This window comes from Lissotriton vulgaris, chromosome 8 (assembly GCF_964263255.1).
Source record: "Lissotriton vulgaris chromosome 8, aLisVul1.2, whole genome shotgun sequence".
Taxonomy (NCBI): Eukaryota; Metazoa; Chordata; class Amphibia; order Caudata; family Salamandridae; genus Lissotriton; species Lissotriton vulgaris.
This window is the reverse complement of record NC_141696.1, coordinates 121,230,683-121,249,782: the sequence shown is the minus strand read 5'-3', so window position 1 is coordinate 121,249,782 and position 19,100 is coordinate 121,230,683. Positions and strand designations below refer to the sequence as shown.

The window sequence follows — 19,100 nt, the reverse complement described above, 5'->3', positions numbered from 1 at the left end:
GACATTGGTCCGTCCGAATAAAGATAAATGTAAATTGTTTAACCGTTCCAAGGTCCTATTGGTAGATAAAAGTAGAGGGTCCAAGTTTAATCCAACGATGTCGTCTATTTTGGGAGATAAAGTTACCCCAAGGTATATAGCGGTAGAATTAATTGGGAGATCAGTGGGTGTACCTGTTTTAGAATGTATGATTTGGGTTTTTGAAACATTCAATTTATAGCCAGAAAATTTGCCAAATTCGAGGGGTTGCTATCCTGATTAGGAAGTCTCCCCCTTTGTAGCTACTCAGACATGGACAGACACACAAGGGACATATGTGGGGATAACGGGAACATGGGGGCGCCGGAAGGTCACGATCATCTCCACATATGCACCACCGAAATTGCAATCTAGAACCCTGACTGGTTTAGCTGATATCCTACTGAACACATTGGGTACACTTCATGTGGTGGGTGGGGATTTCAATGATGTTATGTCCTTCTCATTAGACAGGTCAAAGGACCGGCCTGATGACCAAGTGGTGACCCCTCTGGCAAGGACGATTGACACACTTGGATTGACGGATGTCTGGCGGTGGTTAGTTTACACCCGGATGCTAGGACTTATTCATATTTTTCAGGGGCCCACAGGGTGTACTCCAGATTAGATTATGTCTTCCTTCCCCGTCATACCCTTAGCATTGAGGATGTGGCAGAGTATCAAGTGTGGGGAATTTCGGATCATTCACCTCATCTGGTGAAACTTGAGGGGAGGCCCAAGGCTGGAGGTAGGGGCTGGCGTTTGACGGCATGGGATCTTCAGAACAAGGACCTGCTGCGGGGACTGAGGGCGGATACAAAGGTATACTTTGCAGATAACGTAGGACCGCTCCAATCAGGGGTGATTTTATGGGAATCTTTTAAGATGGTCATGCGGGATAGAGCCCAGAACAGAATAAAATGGGAAAAAAGGAAGGTTCAGGATGAGCTGCTGGCTCTGGAAGCTCGTATACTGGAGCTGGAGCGGAGACAGGTGACAGACCAGAACGCGCAGACCCTTAGAGTATTGGTGGATACACAGAAACAGTATAAGGCCCTAGTAGCAGAGGAAGCTAAAACTCAGGCACTGGCAACTCTCCACAGACTATACGACGTAGGGGACAAGTCTGGGAAGCTTCTGGCATGGCTGAGCCACAGAGAGCAGGAAGCACGGTGGGTAGAACAAGTGACTGATGGGCAGGGCCAACTCAGGCAGACAGATGTCCAAATAGTTTAAGCATTTTCCGAATACTATGAGAATTTCTACAAGGCCAGAGACCTGGCAGCGATAGCAGATAAAAACATTCTACCAAGACAGCATTGAGACCCCTGTGTTATCTGAGGAAGATCAGTTGAGCCTGGAAGAGGAGATAACCATCACAGAGATCAAATAAGCCCTGGCTAAACAACGCTTGGGGAAATCCTAAGGTCCGAATGGATTCCCCGCTGAATTCTTTGAAAAACGTCTGATTTACTCAGCGGCCACCTGCTGGCCCTGTTCTTGGGGGTGGTCCAAGAGGGCGTGCTACCGCCGGACCTTCGTATGGCTACAATTATTCCTATTCACAAGCAGGGCAAACCCCCGAGGACTGTGCGTCATACCGCATATTTCACTCCTTAACGTGGAGGTCAAGATCCTTTTGGGGCTTCGGCTACGACGGGTGATCCCGGATCTGGTCCACTTGGATCAGACTGGCTTCTTGCCAGATAGGGCAACCAGGTTAAACCCATAATTGGCTGATGGAAGTGTGTGGCCGACACGATCTTTGGACGTGAAAAAAGCGTTTAATGCAGTTCACTGGCCCTTCCTGGAGCGAGTATTAACCAAGTTCGGGTTTGGTCCCAAGTTCAGGAAGTGGGTGAACCTTCTATATACAGACACGAGGGCCAGGGTGAGGGTTAACGGGGTGCAATCGGCGGACTTCTCTATACGGAGGGGGACCCGACAGGGGTGTCCCCTTTCCCCGTTATTGTTCGCCCTTACCATAGAGATTGTGGCGTGTGAGATAAGACAGGAAAGTGGGATAAGAGGGTTTAAAATTACACAGACGGATACGCCCGAGGAGAAAATCTCGCTATATATGGATGACATTCTCTTACATGTTACACATCCAGCTGTTTCGATCCCACTGCTATTTACCCTACTGGGTCGTTACGGCTCTTATTCAGGGTACATGATTAATTGGCACAAATCGATTCTGTATAGTCCCAGAGAGGGGGAGGTGTGGCCCGGCCCCCCTTGCCCGGCGCTCTTCAGGCCACAGATGAAGGGTTTACATATCTGGGGGTATATGTGACAAGGGATAAAACGGTCTCCTATCAGAGAAACATTCAGCGAGTACTCATGAATTTCGTCAATGATGCAATTAGATGGAAGACACTCCCCCTTACGATTTTAGGCCGCGCTGCAATGTTCAAAATGATAATGCTGCTGCGGTTTCTTTACGCCCTGCAGAATTAATATTTCCCTCTTCCCCGACAAGCTTTTGAAGATGTAAACGCTGAGCTCCTGTCTTTGCTCTGGTTAGGGAAGCAATCTAGGATAGCCCTAGAGACATTGCAGAGGAATCAGTATAATGGGGGAAGCTCCTTGCCAAATATTGAAGCGTATTACTGGGCAGAACACTTGCACCAATAAATGATTGGCTTCATGCTCCGGCGGATAACCCTACGTATAGACTGGAGAGGGGGATGATGGCGCAACGCACCTGTTTGCACTATATCTATGGAGGTAGAGGGAAAGAGACACTGCTCCCAGCAACACAGGTGTCAGTGAAGGTGTGGGTAAGGGCGACTAAGGCAATAGGCTGGATACACAAACCTACGAAACAGACCCCGATATGGCACTGCGCATGGCTAAAGGAGCTGCATAAGTTGAGGGGGTTTAAACGGTGGGACAACATTGGCATTTATGTACTGGGAGACTTTTTGCAAAGGGGAGACTTGAAGTCCTTCCAGGCACTGAGGGTAGAACATGGGCTGCATCACCTTCCCCAGTACCTGAAATATGCACAGCTGTGTCATGCGTGGAAGGCAGAGAAGGTGCTCACATGTCCTCTTCCAGAGGACACCCCGCTTGAGGATCGTCTCTTTGACCTATAAGACTCTAATTAATAATATGCCGGATGGACTGGTGTAATTGAGAGAAGCATGGGAACTACATGTGAGGGAGATGGACACGATTGACTGGGAGACGGCCTTGATGCATCCTAGGGAAGTTGCAATAAAGTCTCGCCTTAGGCTCATACATTATACATTTCTGCATAGGTTTTATTATGATAGGCAGCGATTGCAGAGAATGGGGCGTGCTAGTGATACTAACTGTCTGAGATGTGGGCATGTGAAGGGAGACTTTTATCATACTATCTGGGAATGTGATGTAATCCAGGAGTACTGGGTCAAGATCTTAAGAGAATTAAATGAGATACTGGAGATGGCCCTCCCAGTGGAACCTAAACTGTTTCTTCTGGGAATAACAAATGATGTGGATCTGACTCACCCACTTCTGATTTTTGTAACACTGGCCTTGGTGGTGGCTAAAAGGGATCTGGCCCGGACGTGGGGTGCTCCCACACCTCCCCAGCTAGATGATTGAAGACGGGGCATGGACATGTGGAGAAGTGTGGCTCACTGGTTAGAGCAGGCAGACCCTGAAGCAGAGGTCAGACCGGGACCGGGGTTCAATTCCCGACGCGGCAGGGTCTTGAGCGCAAATGTCCACGAACTCGATAATTCTCGCTTCGGTGCCTGACCTAATCATGGGTTCACACTCTGCAACTCTGGGCATTAAGCTTGCTTAATCTCCACAACAGCCCCCCACGGCGGGATGCCTGGCTTTCACCTTGGGGATGCCCTGTAGGGGCTATCTCACAGGAAAAAGCCAGGACGGGTTCCCAAGGCAAGCGCTTAGAGACCCCTGGGTGATAAGCGCTATATAAATCCAATATACAATACAATACAATACATGTACATGGCAGCGGAAAGGGTCACCCAAGAAGTTCAGCAGAGTATGGGGGAAGTGGAGACGGTACTATGGGTTAGATGGGGGACTGTGAAAGCTGAAGGAAAGGTCACCCGGTTTCCTGGTTGCCTGTGGGATGCTTCCTGATTAATCTGAGTACTGTGGAGACAGGGGGGCATCATTTTATTACCGTGTAATATTATTGATGGGGCCATGGGTTTGTTGGGTGGGTGGAGGAGGGTGGATGGGGGGCAAGGTATGGAGAATGGATCCATGTGACATGCTTGTTATGTTCATGCACTTTAAAAAAGCAAATAAAAATATTTAAAAAAAAGAAAAAATCCTCCACAGTGGTCTATGCACATTTAGATCTACATGGAGTTCCTAATGCAGGAGAACCTGTAATCTTTGTGGTAGAAGTGGACGATGCATACCACTTTTAGGTTTTTTTTTGGGCCACATTTCCAGTTCTGGATGCTAACGCAAACACTCTTCACGAATATACTGTCCAGAGGCACCTGCTGCATATAGACCATATGCTCTTGTTGAAATACCTCTTAGAGTCTGAAAACACTAGACTTGGCTTAATAGCCCCTTCCCCATGTGCCTGGGCCAGTTCAAATGGGTCCTTTTAGTAATGAGGGTGATACTTGGTAGACATTAGCTGGATATACCCCTTACCCTAAATCTAGTGCAAACCCGGGGTTTTTACAATGTTCTTTGTGTCTTGAACAGACGCCTACCTCAGTTTATTTTGCATATGTTATTAGCTGGTCCAGCTAGACTTGGCCTGCAAGTGCAAGACCATTTGCCTGTAGTGCCTGTTATTAGTCCTATAATTGTTAATTCTGTAATGGGCAAACAACCCACTAATCGTGAGGAAAATCCATTTTGGATTGCCCCAAAAAATTGATCAACTTGAAGCTGTGTTTCCCCTTACCTGACCACAGGACAAGCACAGCATTTTAACTATGTGCTTACCCATTGGACCGATTCCCACTCTTGGAAACTGCAACACTTGGGGGACTCTTTTACCACAGTCTATACGCTCTGTCATGGCACTCCCTCGATGGTCGTGTAACTAAATGTCCTCGAACAGATACAGAATGAACATAGAGCAGATCCTGCCCTGAATTTGGGATGAAACAAATGGATAATGTTCCAGTAGTCTCCGAAATGATTCTCTCTAATTTTAAAGGTAAAACAGCATTCCTGGCTAAATGGCAATGACTTACCACAGTGGCAGTAGGAGACTGCAAACGTGAGTTACCTATCATCATAGCTAATGTATATACATCCTTAGGATACAATATTTTGGGAATCAGACTTCCAGTAAAAGCACTTGGCAAGCACTTGGCAAGCCTACACTGATATGTATGCCAGCACACCCTGTGAGTTTGCCAAAAAAACTATGGATAAATCTAAATAGCAACAGAAAGGTAAACCTTCTGAGTCCACTGAGAGATAGTATGATTTTCGTGATCGCCTTAAATCAAAACTGAGCTTGATACAATCATGTTTTAAGTCAGCCGGTGTATCAGGGCAAATCTGACCACTGAATGTGCACATGTTTAACCCTAAAATTAAGAGGCCTGAGTTATAACCACAACTTCATGCATTTCAGTAAAATTGTATAGTTCCTAGATACTGGTGGTACACCTCTGCTAAGTACTGTCTCGAGAAACTGTATCATCATACAGTTCAACCTGGAAGCATGCTAAGCCTGTTATTCCTGTAGCATTGATTCTACACTGGAGGTGCGCAGAAAAAGCTAAATAGATATGCTGACTATATGATCATGACTTTTAAAGCAAGGGAAGATAAGCCATGAAGGTGAAAGTAGCTCAAAGTTCAATCAAGCTATTGTACTTTTTTTAATTAACTTAAAATTCATTCACCTTTTACACATGCTTACCTTTGAATACGTTAGAAAAAATAATCAAAACTCCCATGAAATACACAAAACAACAAACAAAATAAAAAGGGATTATTCAAACTACTGGAACACCTCAATATCCATATCACATTTTACAGTATTAACTGTGTAACAGCTCACAGTCCATAAAGAGCATCTGTCATTGTATTCTTCAAAACACTATTAAGCATTAGTATAGTAAGGAGATTGAAAAGGAAAGCCAACATTGATTCAAATATATTAATCCAGTCTCCAAATTGGAAAACAAAATATCTTGCCATCACTGCATGTCCCGATTATGACCTCAGCCCATTGTTTGATATTACATTTGAATAGTCTATCAGACCTATATGGATCAATGCCCTTGCAATAACTGTACATTTCTAAACCAACTTTTTTTCACAAAGGGAGACATTAGAGTGGTCTTACCCCAAACAGTTTGTCTTTGCCACTCCTGTTTTGCTGAAATTAATTTTTGTTGGCCTTAGGATTCTGTGCACTTTACCACTGTTAACCATTGACAAAGTGCTTGTGTTTACTCCATAAAGTACGCTAAAATTGGCTTGCTCCTGATCAGCATATTGTTTTACTAGTACAGTGGTACACCATATACTCAGGACTGCTTAACTAAATGGTACTAGTTAGCCTCGATCACTTCTTGTGCCACCCACTTACATTAGTCCCCTAAACATATCTCAGGCAGCCTGTGGGCATTTTAAAACAGCCAATTCAAAACGGCAAAATAAGCCCTTAGCCAAAACTAAACCTTCCTTTTCAATACATATAAGTCACCCCATAGGTATGCCTTAGAAAGCCCTTAGAGCAGTGTGCAATGTATTTAAAAAGGTGGACATGTACTTTTACGTTTTACATGTCCTGGTAGTGAAAAACTCCTACCACTCCCATAAGATAACATTGGGTTAACTTAATACATTGAATACATAATAGTTTGTGTTTGGTAACAGGATACAAGGGTTATGTATGGTGTCAATGAATTTTTGAAATTTTACAAAAAATTTCTATATTGGTTTGGGATGTTTCTTGTGTTGTGTTTTCACTTCACTACTGTTTGAGTGCTGCATACACACTTAACACATTGCCTCTAAGTTAACCCTGGCTGCATTTGTGCCAAGCTACTGGAGAGTTAAGCGCAAGTTAATTTGGTGACTCTTTGTTAGTACACCCTGACAATGATGGCATTGTTGCTTGAGAAGGGCTCACTCCCCCCTTAACCAACAACCCAATTTATGACAGAGACATTTTCAAGTCTTTAAATGTCATGTGTAGTGGCTAACTGAGAGGTGATGTGAATAGATTTCTTCCAAAAAAAAGAATCCATTTCAAATGCTGGAAGACCAGGACCGGTATTATAAAAAGTGCCCTGTGGCACAACAGGTGTGTGTGTGTGTGTGTGTGTGTGTGAATGTGTGTGTGTGCACCCACTTTCTGCTCTCTGCAGCATTTTGGTATTACAGAAGTGGCCGAAGATGCTTCTGCATCCCCTTTTAATAATACAGATTGCACGTTCTCAGGTGGGACAGTTCATTCTATTCTTAAAATTGGCCCAGATCACAGTTTTGAAGCTCATTCTTCATATTGCTTGTAAAGATATCTAGCTTATTTTAACCTATCTAATGTCAACCATGAACATTTATCATGTGTTCTGTTTATTTAGAGATGTTCCCTTAATGTTATACACATAATCTTCCAAAATTAGGTGTTTTTATATTTAGTTATAAAATTGATCTTCTAACTCTGAAACAATATTTTAGGGGAGTATAAAAAAGAACACTACAGAAAATAAATTAAAAATCACTATAAAGATTTAATTCTAAAAAAGCATCATTTTCATAGAGGTTTGCATTTCATCACCTAATGTACATAAAACCTTTAATTTTTGTCTTTTCCAGTTTTTTGTTTGCTGTCATGGACTTCTCCAGCTCTCCCAGCTCCTGGTTTCCGGATATCTCAAAAGCTCAATTTCAACAATAGAGAAGCGTTTTGGATTATCAAGTCAGATGTCCGGATTACTGGCTTCATTCAATGAGGTATGTTTGATATAGCTGTTTATGAACCTATACCAAGAAATATTCCTCAATAAATTTGAATACAAGTTGATGAACAATCTTTATCACACTTCTTAGAAGTGATATTAAGTAAACTGAAATGGAAACCTGCTACCTTCCTAACCCAACAAACAGTAGGAAAGATTAGCAAGCTCTGCTATTGTCCTTGCAATGCAGCCACTTCTAAAGATGCACATTCACATACTTCAATTAGAAATTTATCATGATCTGTTAAAGATTTCTGAAGAATTCCTACAATCTTATATTTGGACCATGCTGTGTTGTATATGGACTAAGCATCCTATACAATGCCCTACTCCTAATTCTGTAAATATGAATATGAGAAATAGAACTAATTGATGATTTCATTTTGATAACATGTTTCTGGCCTGCAGGATGGAGGGAGATCTCTGACTAGGTTTTCTGGATAGTTTAGATTGCCTGGGTTGAGGTTGAAAAGTGAAGAAGAATTGCGGGTGCAAAAGAAGTAAGTTAATGGTACATTATTGGTTTTATCTATGACCTTCTCAGCTTTTACACACCACAGGCTTCTATTGGCAGGATCTGATGGGGCTGTTAAAAAAGACATGAGATGCACCAAAGCTTACTGATGACAGTATGTAAGCTTTAAAGAATAAGTTGTTTGAGCCAGAAACATCCTCTCCTTACAGGAGTGAGGAACGTCCATTTACTGTGGGCAAATACTTGTAGTTTGTAACCCCAATTTCAGCCTTGGCAGATTACTAAAGAACAATTTGTTTAATTGAATTTAGTATTCAACATGGGGCATGGCCATTACTACTTATCATACACCACAGGGCTTGTCTGAGAACCTTTATTGCATTTCTTTTTTTTTTACCTCATCTCACCATATAGCCTCTGCAAATATAAGCAAAAAACCAGCCATCGATCTTATCTCGCACACCCCGGGATTATGCTGTTGCATTGGCTGCAGGCCTAGCCAGGCCAGCATCTTTGTATGAAACTTGGTGTAATCATAGGACTTTGTGGCATTAGATCCGTGTAATTTCTTTGCCCTATACTATGAGCTGTGACCAGATGTGACACCCATCATCATTCCAATGTCCCAGATCCATGCGAGCCATACCCGGAGGCAATGGATCCTTCCATGCCCTACAGATCTCCCTCTGGGCAATAGGGATCAAATACATTAACAGCCCTTTTTGAGGCATCGACCATAAGGTCGTCAAATTGTTGTCAACACCGAATATTTCTACAGATAAGTTCAAGATAACATTGACCTTAAAGATAGCACCAAGAGCGCGTTCCACCTTCTGCCAGAATTCTTTCAAAACACCACAATCAAAAAATATGTGTAAGTCATCCGCAAGAGCGGAGTCACATCTAGGGCATTTAGATGAAGAGAGAGGGGCAAACTTCGCTATTTTCTTGGGGGTATAATATAGCCTATTGGTTACATAGAAATTTTTTTTTTATGGAGGTGGGCTTTACCACCTTGTATAATATCTGGAGAGGGTTCGAACAATTCTACAGCATTGTTCTCCAAAGCTGACATATTCCAAACTAGTTGTTGTGGGGGGAGAACTGCATCTTCTGCATCCTGCAGCTTCTTATACCAGTTTCCAACTTCCTTTTTTATAGGGTGTGTATTCTGGCATTGGAGCTCAAGTTCCCGCCTATGGAAGATTTCTCAGCAGTACACCAGGAGACTAGTTGTACTGGGGAGGATCCCATCCATAGAGACGGGATCAGACTAAACCCAGATACCTGCCTTCCTAATGTGTAGTGCTAGGCTATCCTCTAAACAAACACGTAACCCCGGTGAATCCCAGATGGGGGAAAAATCAGAATAATAACGTATCCCCCATATTCTCCTGATCCTGTACCACAAATTCAAAGCTGCATTTTAAAACTTTCAGGCGGACCTTTTTAAAAAATCTGGGCACGCCAAACTTATATAAAACCCCCTCTCCGCCTCCCTCAAAAGCGACCATTCATTTAAAATATTTCCCCAGTTAAAGCCCCCCATAGTGCAAAGTAGTGCCCGGATGTTTTTAATCTGAAAGGCAAAAGAATACCAAAGTATATCAGGAAGCGCAAGGCCCACTTTCTAGAGCTTGCAGCTTAATTTCTTCCAAGAGAGTCGGGCTGTTTTATTAGCCCAAATAAAACTTAAAATTTTACTTTGTACTTTACTTATATCCCTATGTGGAAACTCAAGTGGAATGGTGCTAAAAAGGTAGGTCAGTTTTGGCAAGATGACCATTTTTATCAGATTTACCCTACCATATATTGTAAGAGATAAATTTGCCCATCTTAAAAAAAGACGATCAATCTCCTTAGACACCCTCTTTAAATTAATCTTAGGGATGTCGTCCATGTTATTTACTATTGTTATACCTAAATTCCGTACTCTTTTTACCCTGCCAGTTGTCGATGTTCCAAGTCATTACATCAGTCTTAGAGGAGTTTGCAAGGTATCCTGAATACGAGCCGAATTCTTCGAGAAGGACCTCTACTCTAGGAAGAACCTCGACTGGACTATCAGTATACAACAGCAGAACATCAACGTATAGTGCTAACTTGCTGCTATACCCATGGACACTGAATAGAACAATTAAACCATCCAGTCTAATTGCTTGGGCAAGCGACTCCATGTATAGATCAAAAAGCAAGGGCGAGATGGGACAGCCCTGCCTCGTACCCCTTGTGATACTGAAACTTGATGTCAGCATACCAATCAGTGAAATCGCCGCTGAAGCTCCATGATAGCAACTAGTCAGTGTCCGTATAAAAACTGGACCAAAGCCCATTATTTTTAAAAGCTCCCATAGGAAGACCCAATATACACTATCGAGCACCTTTATTGTTTACTAGCAGCCCGTCCCGACGTTGTCCGGGTATGAATTGCTGCCGGCCAGTAGTATATTGTTTTGTAGGATTTCGTTTTGTTAGCATTTATTATCTGTGACAGGCCTGTGAAACGCTCCCATTCACAGTGCACTGCTGATGCACTTAAGAGTGCATGTTCAGTAGTGTGTGAACTCGAGTTTCCCTACTTTATTTTTCCTTGCAATATTATATAGCGAGAACTCGACAACATGGCATGAGTACAATTTACATTACGGAAGAACACATACATTTGTGGTAGGCACGGGGAGACAAGCGATTTGCCTGGAATCACAGGATGTTGAGATAATGCCGAGATTCGAACGTAGCTCCCCAGCTCTAAAGTTCGCAGTTCTAGAACTTGTAGCGGGAGGTGTGTCTAAAAGTGTATGTCGGTGCTGGCTATCAATGAGAGCGACCTGTGCATTCTTCAAATGGGTGGTGAAAAAATATGAGTATGTTGCTGGAGATGTGGGCCGCGGATCACTGAAATAATATCGACTGACAAAATATCGACTTGCCAAAATATCGTGGACAAAATATCGACAGTCAAAATATCGAGTTTGTATCTACAAACAGGTAAGTACAAAAATATCGAGTACAAAATATCGTTAACAAAAATATAGATGTAAAAAATATCGACTTTATTAAAAACAGTGTTAAATTAAATTAATATTAAATTTTAATTACTAAAATATACTTAAAACGACTTAAATTAAATTATAATAATAAAATAATAAATGAAAATAATAAAAATAATTTTTTAAAATCTTATTTGTTGACCCTGAACCCTAAAAATACCCCTTTACCCAAAAACCCAAAACTGACCCTGAACCCTAAAAATACCCCTTTACCCAAAAACCCAAAACTGACCCTGAACCCTAAAAATACCCCTTTACCCATGACCTGAAAACTGACCCTGAACCCTAAAAATACCCCTTTACCCATGACCTGAAAACTGACCCTGAACCCTAAAAATACCCCTTTACCCATGAACTGAAAACTGACCCTGAACCCTAAAAATACCCCTTTACCCATGAACTGAAAACTGACCCTGAACCCTAAAAATACCCCTTTACCCATGACCTGAAAACTGACCCTGAACCCTAAAAATACCCCTTTACCCATGACCTGAAAACTGACCCTGAACCCTAAAAATACCCCTTTACCCATGACCTGAAAACTGACCCTGAACCCTAAAAATACCCCTTTACGCATGAACTGAAAACTGACCCTGAACCCTAAAAATACCCCTTTACCCATGAACTGAAAACTGACCCTGAACCCTAAAAATACCCCTTTACCCATGAACTGAAAACTGACCCTGAACCCTAAAAATACCCCTTTACCCATGAACTGAAAACTGACCCTGAACCCTAAAAATGCTCCTTTACCCACAATTTATCAATATTATTTAATTACCAATTAATTATTAATTAACAATAACAATAAAGTAAATATATTAGAACATTAGGTGTAATTATTTTAATAATAATATTATTTTATCAAAATTAATTACTTAAAAATAACACAAAATTATATATATAAAAAATGTACTCTAATTAATGTAATTAACTAATTACAATTAATTAATTAACAATTATTTACTAATACAAAATACATTCAAAATTATATTAATTAATTAACTAATTAATATTAATTAATTATCAATTAATTATTAATTAAAAATATTAACAAACATATATTAATTAATTAATTATTATTAAATTACTTCCCACCCTATTCCCCTATAAACCCACAACCCGCTACAGAATTACATTACGCAATTATTATCAAAACAAAATTCATGTAATAAAATATTTTATAACATTAATACACACTATTCACACATATTATTACATAAAAATACACTATAAAATATTATATATTATAAAAAAATCGATATTTTTGCTATCTATATTTTATATAGTCGATATTACTTCACTTACCTGAAAAACGATATTTTTGTAGTCGATATTATGTCCAGTCGATATTTTGTCCAGTCTATATTTAAAACTCGATATTATGTCCAGTCGATATTTTGGAGTCGATATTTTGTCTCTATACCGTGGGCCGCCGTGCCACCAATGTACTAACCGGGGGAGGGTTAACACCCATTATTCCGCAACTTTCTTTCCGCATACCATCACTCCGCATACTTTCATTACGAAAGTACCATGACTCCTCAATGCCATTATAACGCATGGCATTACATTTTATATGCTTTTACCACGCATACATTTACAACGAAATTCATTGTAAATGCATGAATGGTAAAAAATCATGTTTTTTTTAATGTTTGGATAAGGTAAGTATGGGTATAGGGGTATATGTTTTGGGGTACTGAGGTATATGTTTTGGGGTGTTTGGGTATTTTAAGGGTTCAGATATAGTTTTGGGGTAAAGGGGTAGTTTTAGGGTTTAGGGATAGGTATGGGATTTGGGGTACAGGGGTATTTTTAGGGTTCAGGGCTAGGTTTGGGTTTTGGGGTATAGGGGTATTTTTAGTGTTCAGGGGTAGGTTTGGGTTTTGGGGTACAGAGGTATTTTAAGGGTTCAGGGCTAGGTTTGGGTTTTGGTGTACGGGGTATTTTAAGGGTTCAGGGCTATGTTTGGGTTTTGGGGTACAGGGGTATTTTAGGGTTAAGGGGTAGGTTTGGGTTTTGGGGTACAGGGTTAATTGTTAGGGTTCAGGGCTAGGTTTGGGTTTTGAGGTACAGGGGTATTTTTAGGGTTCAGGGGTAGATTTGGGGTTTGAGGTACAGGGGTATTTATAGGGTTCAGGCCAAGGTTTGGGTTTTGGGGTACAGGGGTATTTTTAGGGTTTAGGGATAGGTTTTGGTTTTGGGGTACAGTGTATATTTATAGGGTTAAGATGGGTTAGTGTTTAAGGGTGTTGGGGTATTTCAAGGAGTAAGGGTGGGTTATGATTATGGGGTGCAGGGGTATTTAAAGGGAGCAGGGTGGGATTCGTTTTAAGGGGGTAAAGGGTAATAAAATAACAAATAAAAATAATATAAATAATGCAATTTAAAAGAATAAATGTTTTAATTAAATTAATATATATATATATATATATATATATATATATATATATATATATATATATATATATATATATATATATATATATATATACTATAGGCAGTTATATTGAGGTCGATCACAATTATAAATAGTGCCAATTGGGAATACATCCCCCCCAAAGTAAACAACATAAACTGTATGAGATATGGTACAATATTTGAACATGAAACTGCTTATTATGTCTCCATTAATATCAATTTTTTCAGTATGTACATAATAATATGAAATGTTTGTTATTGATATGTTTTTAATGAGCACTAAGCACTTTGTATCTGATTGCGCAATGTTTTTAAACTATATGTTAGGAAAGAACATATACTAAAAGATGGCCGCCACGTTGACTATTTACAAACATCATCTATGTCAATGATCTGTGAAGTGGCCTATGGGTTTAAAACAGCGCTTTTTTTCACTAACAAACTGACACTGACGAAGCTAGAGTAGCGAAACGCTCTGTCAGGGGTAAAGGGGGTTTGCAATAAATATTCTTTAATCAGATTCCAGTGTGCTCGCCTTTTTCGACTTGGACAAGTTAGAGTGTTGTGCAGTTTCTAAGCGCCTCACCAGCGCTGGCGTACAAGCACCCGGGAGTTGGAGGAGCGACGGCGGTGAAGGAACCAGTGTCTTAAATTGATATGGTTGTTAGCCCCGAGGAACTGTTGAGCAAGAAAAAGTTTGGAGTTGTGGACATCGGACTCTGAGAAACTTATTGCTGATGCCAAGCTGCTTACCGTACGCCTGTGAGCGGGTGTGAGAAAGACGTCGGCTGACGGGGACCAAACGCAGGCACCAAGCGCGGTGAGTGGATCGGCTCTCACATTTTGTGCTTGTTATATTTCTTTGCTCAAGCCTCTGTCTTGAAGGAACCGCAGTAAAGTGCAAACCCCGTCATTTTAGTGAGCAATCACCGCCCCATAGGAACTAAGAAGACTTATTACATACCCAAGTCAAAACCAGTGTTGGAGACATAACGGGTGAGAGAGAATCTGCGGCCAATGTGATGTTCAGGTCCTCCACTGATCGCCCAGCAAGAGCGGATATTGTCGACACAACGCCGACAATACACAGCAATTTAAAAACACTCTTTCTGAAATTAGAGAAGCTACAAGAAAGAGAAGTCCGCAAATGGTGGGAAGCCACCTCATTACAGCGTTATATTGACTGCGACAGAGTACCGAGAGGTCTTCGGATATTTATGGTCCCGTCGTATGAAAATCCAGATCCTGCATTACTAAAAGACTGGGCGGAGTACACAGCCGAATCATCAAAGGGGATGGTACGGCTATTAATTAAATATGCGTGGAGTGACCATGAGAAATGTCTAAAAGAAATCGTGGAATTGGAGGAGCTGATTGGGAAAGAAAAAGATTCGAAGGCTAGTGAAGACTTGAGAAGTGCCTTGACTAGAAGAATTAAGGACTATGAATTGGGCATTCGGAAACGGAAACAAACAAAATTCCAGAGGGATGAACAAGATTACCTATCTGGCAGAATACTGACTTTTGCTCGGAAGTTCAATGCCACCAGGAAACGACTCGCACAATGGGGAAGTGACTACAAATAACGCAGATACCGGGGAATCCGAGGTATCAGAAGGCGAACAAACCTCTGCTCCTGCAACAAAAAGGAATTTCTGGCGCGAAGCCTTTTTTCGACGCGTATCAAGTGATAAAAGAAACGCGCCTGAGGCCGCAACAAAGAAATCACCCCCCCTCAAAACCAAGCCAAAGAGGAGGACAAGGCGGGGCAAGAGGGGCAAGAGGTGGTGCACAAACAACTGCCTCACCCAGGGTGACTCGCAGTGCCTCAAACCGCAGGAGAAAGTAGTTTTGACAGAGGAAAACAATGTCATCAATCTGTCTAAAAGAGAACTGACAGTGGATGAGACTAGAGTCCTAAGGAAAGGACTGAGCTTCTGTCCTACAAGCGAATTTAATGTGATGGATACAAGAATTTATTTTTTTAGGTACATCAGAAAGCTAAAATTTAAGAAAATCTTCCTCCTTCATCCGAAGAATGTGGTAGTGGGAGCACACATACAAAGAGAGAATGAAGTAGAGGCAGAATGGAATCCGAATTCCTTGGCAAATCTTCTGTTGACTTCAACCCAAGAGATTTTAAATAATGGAGCAGACATCACACAAGAAGATAATGTACCTATACGACAGACACGAGGTCCAAGCAATATGAAAAATAAATCAAAGAAACTGCCCGTTGCACCTTATGATGCAATAGATGTATTTAATGAAGCAGTAATTGCGGACTTGGAGAAACTGTCAAGAGAAAAAATGAACATAAAATCGTCCAATATCTCAAGAAAAGAGTGGGAAGCCATAAGATCCCTCAAGGAGGACAAAACTATTGAAATAAAACCCTCTGATAAGGAGGGCAACATTGTGATTTTTAATAAGGAACATTATGAACATGAGGCACAAAAACGACTAAGAGACAAAGAGTGCTACATTACCATTCAAAGATCAGAGTATGCCAAAAGAACAATGGAATATCAAGGGATGCTGACAAGATGGAAAGAGGAGGGCATGCTTAATGATGAGAAGTTCCGATATTTACAATGTGAATCACCTATCTTACCCACTTTTTACCATCTTCCCAAAATCCACAAGCATGCTAAAAGACGACCAGGACGCCCGATCGTGTCCTCGATTGGGAGTCTTTTGGAGAACACCTCTCGTTTCATAGACTCGTATCTTGCCCCCATTGTTAAAGACCTTCCATCTTACGTGAGAGATACACAAGACTTTCTCCGTATAATGGATAACATTGCCTAGGAAGAAAACATGCTTTTAATTACATTGGATGTGGTTAACTTATACACTTGTATAGATCACGAAGAGGGCTTGATGGCAATCAAGTGGTTTCTGGATAAGAAACCAGAGAAATACAGGACACACAGTGTAATGTTACTGAGCATGATACGTTTCTTTCTATATCATAACATTTTCCTTTTCTCTAGCCAATTGTATAAACAAACCAGGGGTACATCTATCGGCTTGTGCTTCTCCCCCAGTTACGCTAACTTGTTCGTGGGCTGGTGGGAGAAGCACGAAGCCTGGGCAGAATGTAATGAGATATGGACTGACAACATTTTAATGAGGACCAGGTACATCGATGACCTTTTTATTATTTGGCGGGGTGATCGTACCTCGGCTGAGGATTACATCACCAAGCTAAACAATAACACCAAGAACTTGCAGTTTACTAGCACTATAAGTGCCACTAGTATTTGCTATTTGGATTTGGAGATTTATATAAAGAACAATACTCTCCAAACGAAACTCTATAGAAAACCAACAGCGGGTAATGCAGTTTTGCATGCAGCTAGCTTTCACCCGAAGAGTCTCGTAAGAAATGTACCCTATGGTGAGCTGTTACGCCTGAAAAGAAACTGCTCAGTGGAAACTGATTTCCAACAAGCCAAATTTGAGGCAAAAGACAGTAGGGGATATTCCAATAGTTTACTACAGCAGGCTTCGACTAAGGCATCTACAGTCAACAGGAGGGATCTTCTGATGCCTAAAGCTGTGCCAAAGGTGGAGGACGAGATGAGAATGATCACCAAATTTAACTCCAGGTCTGGTGATCTTGTCCACATCTTAAGAAAAAACTGGCACATTTTGATGACTGACAGCATTCTGAAGAAACATCTCACGCAGCAACCTTTAATAACTTATCGACGCTGCCAGTCATTGTCAGATCACCTGGTCCGCAGTCACTATTCCACAAAGATGAAGCCAGTCAATGTGTCCAACCTGAAAAGGTTTTTTCCCCTGTCTTCGCTGCAAAGCCTGCAAAGGGAGTAGAAAAACTTTAGAGTATCCGGATAGAACAGGAGAAGGTAGACCTAACAGAAAGATCACAAAATTGTTAAACTGCAACTCAGAATTCACCATCTACTGTCTAGAGTGCCCCTGCAAGAGAAGGTATATAGGGAGTACCATCAACCCCACGAAGCTTAGGATCTTAGAACATATGCGGTCTATCACCAATAAAGATAGATCCTATCCGGTAGCTCGCCATTTCGCCGAATGTCATCAGAGCGACAGAGATCTGTTAAGCTTCTATTGTATAGATCAATTAAACCGTCAAGAACGAGGGGGGGACAGAGAAAAGGCACTATGAATTTTGGAGTCTAGGTATATAATCGATCTAAAAACCATGACACCGTGGGGCCTGAACAATGACGAGGAGCTGTGGGTCCACCTTTAACATAAACGCGTGGGATCATGTATCTTTTAACGGAGTCACTGGATGATGTAATCAGTGATGTCATCAGTGATGTCAAATGAGATGTTATCAGTGATGTGATCAGTGATGTCATTTAAGATATCATCAGTGATGTCATTAGTGATGTCACTGACTATGTCATGAATGATGTAATATGTGACATCAGCAGCAGTAGATTGCGGGTGCGCGAAATATAGTTAGTACAACTAACTATATAGGAGCATTTTCAATGTTTTTTTAAATGCTAATTCCTAACTACATAAGGCCTGAAACCTATGTTTTTTTAAGTGAATTTGCATGTTTTTTAAAATGCTAATTCCTAACTATATAAGGCCTGAAACCTATGCTTTTTTCTGTGGATTTGCAAGGTTTTTTAAATGCTAATTCCTAACTATATCAGGCCTGAAACCCATATTTTTTTTCAATACATTTCAAAGGTTTTGTAAATGCTAATTCTATTAGCGGATAACGTTTATATATGTTATTATCCTTCTGGGACCACCTGAGCAGCCATCTTGTTTCTCAGGAGAACTGAGGCGCAAGAGAGCACAAAACAAGAGTGAAAAACGTGAAAAGGGGGCAGGGTAGAGACCCCCTGACCCCCTAGCCCTTCTCAGGGGGTCCCAGAAGGACCACCAAGTGCAAAAAAAAAATACTATTTTGTTTAAATCGCGGTGTATGCGCACGGTACGCGTACCCCTCGATTTTTTATTTTTTTTGCCCTTTGGGGTCCCTCAGGGACCCCCTGAGAAGGGCTAGAGGGTTGGGGGGTTTCTACCCTGTCCCCTTTTCGTGTGTTCCACTCTTGTTTTGGGCTCTCTTGTGCCTCAGTTCTCCTGAAAAACAAGATGGTGGCCAACACTTCCTGGTTTGGACAGTTTGGAATGTTAACAGTCGACTGCCAGCCAATCAGAAACTCGCTCGCGCACGTAAGGGTA

At 41.3% G+C, this 19,100-nt stretch overlaps 1 protein-coding gene across 1 annotated transcript in view; it reads left to right on the top strand.

Moving 5' to 3' along the window:
- The window catches only part of LOC147693574 (solute carrier organic anion transporter family member 2B1-like), a 457,504-nt gene that overhangs the window by 152,145 nt on the left and 286,259 nt on the right, over positions 1 to 19,100 (top strand). Inside the window, exon 3 of the mRNA XM_086933236.1 lies at positions 7,804 to 7,941. Coding sequence (XP_086789362.1) covers positions 7,804 to 7,941 — 138 coding nt within the window. The remainder of the gene's footprint in view (positions 1 to 7,803; positions 7,942 to 19,100) is intronic.